Source organism: Aphanomyces astaci (genome assembly GCF_000520075.1).
Source record: "Aphanomyces astaci strain APO3 unplaced genomic scaffold supercont1.55, whole genome shotgun sequence".
Taxonomy (NCBI): Eukaryota; Oomycota; class Saprolegniomycetes; order Saprolegniales; family Verrucalvaceae; genus Aphanomyces; species Aphanomyces astaci.
Genome location: NW_009798318.1, coordinates 351,013 through 353,314, shown reverse-complemented (window position 1 = coordinate 353,314; position 2,302 = coordinate 351,013). Strand labels below are relative to the sequence as shown.

At 46.2% G+C, this 2,302-nt stretch overlaps 1 protein-coding gene across 1 annotated transcript in view; it reads right to left on the bottom strand.

Moving 5' to 3' along the window:
* Positions 1–1,987: 1,987 nt before the first annotated feature.
* Positions 1,988–2,302, bottom strand: part of H257_14254 (hypothetical protein) — a gene marked incomplete at both ends in the record, with an annotated part of 5,754 nt that continues 5,439 nt past the window's right edge. The window contains one exon of the mRNA XM_009842021.1: positions 1,988–2,268. Within this exon, the coding sequence (XP_009840323.1) occupies positions 1,988–2,268 (281 nt within the window). The remainder of the gene's footprint in view (positions 2,269–2,302) is intronic.

Genomic DNA, 2,302 nt, shown 5'->3' with positions numbered 1-2,302 from the left:
ACGTTTAATCCAATTGATGATATGAGTCGTTGTCAGGGCTCGCTCTTTGTTTCGCATTTCCGTAATGAACTCGAGGAGTCCATCAGGGTCGGGGAATATCTCGCAACGTCCACCGGGGCTTATTTTCATGCGTTTTTTGTTTCCAGTGTAAGCCAGGATTTCGTCGCGTTGATCTTTCCATCCTCGCATAGTGCGTCGAGATATACCCGTGGCTTTGGCAACCTGGCTGTCGGTCTGAGTCTCCAATCGTCCAAGTATATCAAGCTTGACTGCCACACTGTAGCAGCGCTTTGACTTTCGAAGCGTCGAGTTCATGTTGTTCGAAATGAGAGGCGAGTGATCATGCAAATCAAAAAAATATCGCGCGGGCGGGAGAATAATAATACGGCCAATCAGAAGGCTTTATTTTTGTGTTTGAATATTATTGGTCAAATATACAGTTGTCAATTTTTGAAATTTGATGGCGTACCATTCCTTCGTTGACTGTAAGCCTTTTCCTTCATACATGATAACATTGACTCTTTGGTCGTGAATTCTGAAAACGCATCATTAAATTTGGCGTTTTCTGATCAAAAGTGTGGCAGGGCATTTGAAAGTGTAAGCTGGAAATCCGAGCCAAAATTAGAAAAGTTCGCATCAAGCTAATCAGATTTCATTTTAAAAACGACGTCATTTGAAATTTCACCATAGTTAAAAGCAAAAGACACTTGTTGACCCTTACAAACGCGAGCTTAAAAAGCTACTTTACAGTGGGCGGAGCCATCGAGGGGTCCTGGACTTGTAACGTCCGATATACTTGTCCAAATTGATCCGGGAAAAGTGTGTTGAAATCGTACTCTCAGAACGCATAAACTGTGAAAACCGCATTTACTATCTCAAAACTGTCGCTCAGTAAGCAAAGAAAAACTATGCCATATGGAAGGTGAAAAAACTTGTTGTATTTATAACCTGCTATTATTTATAAATACAAGTAAATAGTGATACAAATTTCAACTACAAAGAAATTGCAAAACATTATCAGTTCCGGATAATATCCGGTAGGACCCCTCGATAGCTCCGCCCACTGTTAATGAGAAGAGTAGTTTAGACTAGGTGAGCCCGTTGCTCTGCCGCCGGTGTTAATTGCCGGTTGGAGCAAGATATGTAGCTTTTGTTGCTGCTTATAATTGTTGTCATAGTTGAGCCTGGCATAGATTTCAGACATTTTCTGATTGTAGTATGCGTTTTCAAAACTCTCCTATCTGCGGTACAACGGGGTCCGGTATTTTGCGAGAAGATGGGAATCCGTCCTTTTGCGGTGTGGTCCACTGAAATAGTATAGGCTACGGTAGAAACCTTGTAGCTATGCTAAGACTAAGCCGTGCATCTAAACTCAATAACGCAGTGATCTTTGACGCGTGGCGTGTTGACTTGAAAGCAGTTAGCTCCACCTCTCAGGAACATCCAATAGCGCCACCGTTTGACACGCGACGTGTATGTCAGAATGCATGTCGGTGCCACCTTGTGGGTATGTTCAATCGCATCGCTATTTATCTCGTGACATGTTTGTCAGAACACAGTCGGCGCCATCTCGCGGTCACTCCAATAGCTCCGCAGATTGGCTCGTGATATGTTGGTCAGAGTACAGTCAACCCATCTTGCCGGCACGACCGCTGTGTTGGATGTGGTGAACAGTACTTACGTATACACTTCGGAAGGAGTTCGTCTTTCAAGAAGCAGTGTTTTCGAAATGGGAAGTACTGCGGGAAGTCCAAGTACAGGCAGTTCTTTGCAGGAACGCCGTTGATCCCGGTCAAGCCTTGCGCGCAAGCGAGGAAGAAGGAGATCAACTTGGTCTTTTGGTTACTGGCAACGACCGATTCTGCGTCGTGGGTTTCTTCGTAGGTGCAATGCTGTTGGTCTTTCTCGTGCACGGTCAATGCTTCGACAGCGTGGGACATCCTTTGCAGGTCGTAGCAGCGGATGCGTGTGATAGCTTCGAGGGAGGTCACGTAGCGTCCTTCAACGTATTCCCGTGCCTCGTCAAGCAGGTCCGGTCGCTGCCCTTGTACACGTACTTGTACAGATACTTGACGGCCTTGATGCTTGTGCAAACCTCGACGTTGATGTGGCTGTGCACCAAGTACGGGTTGTGTGGCACACAGTACTGGTCTGCTGCCGTGTCGCGACGGTACTTGGCATACCCATCGACCCCCTCTGTTGTGGTAGCTTGCAGGGGCTGCGGAAAGCCTTTCTTGCACTTGCCAATCTTATCGGTGCATACGTTAGCTTCGACTCAAACACACATGTGACAATGTCATCG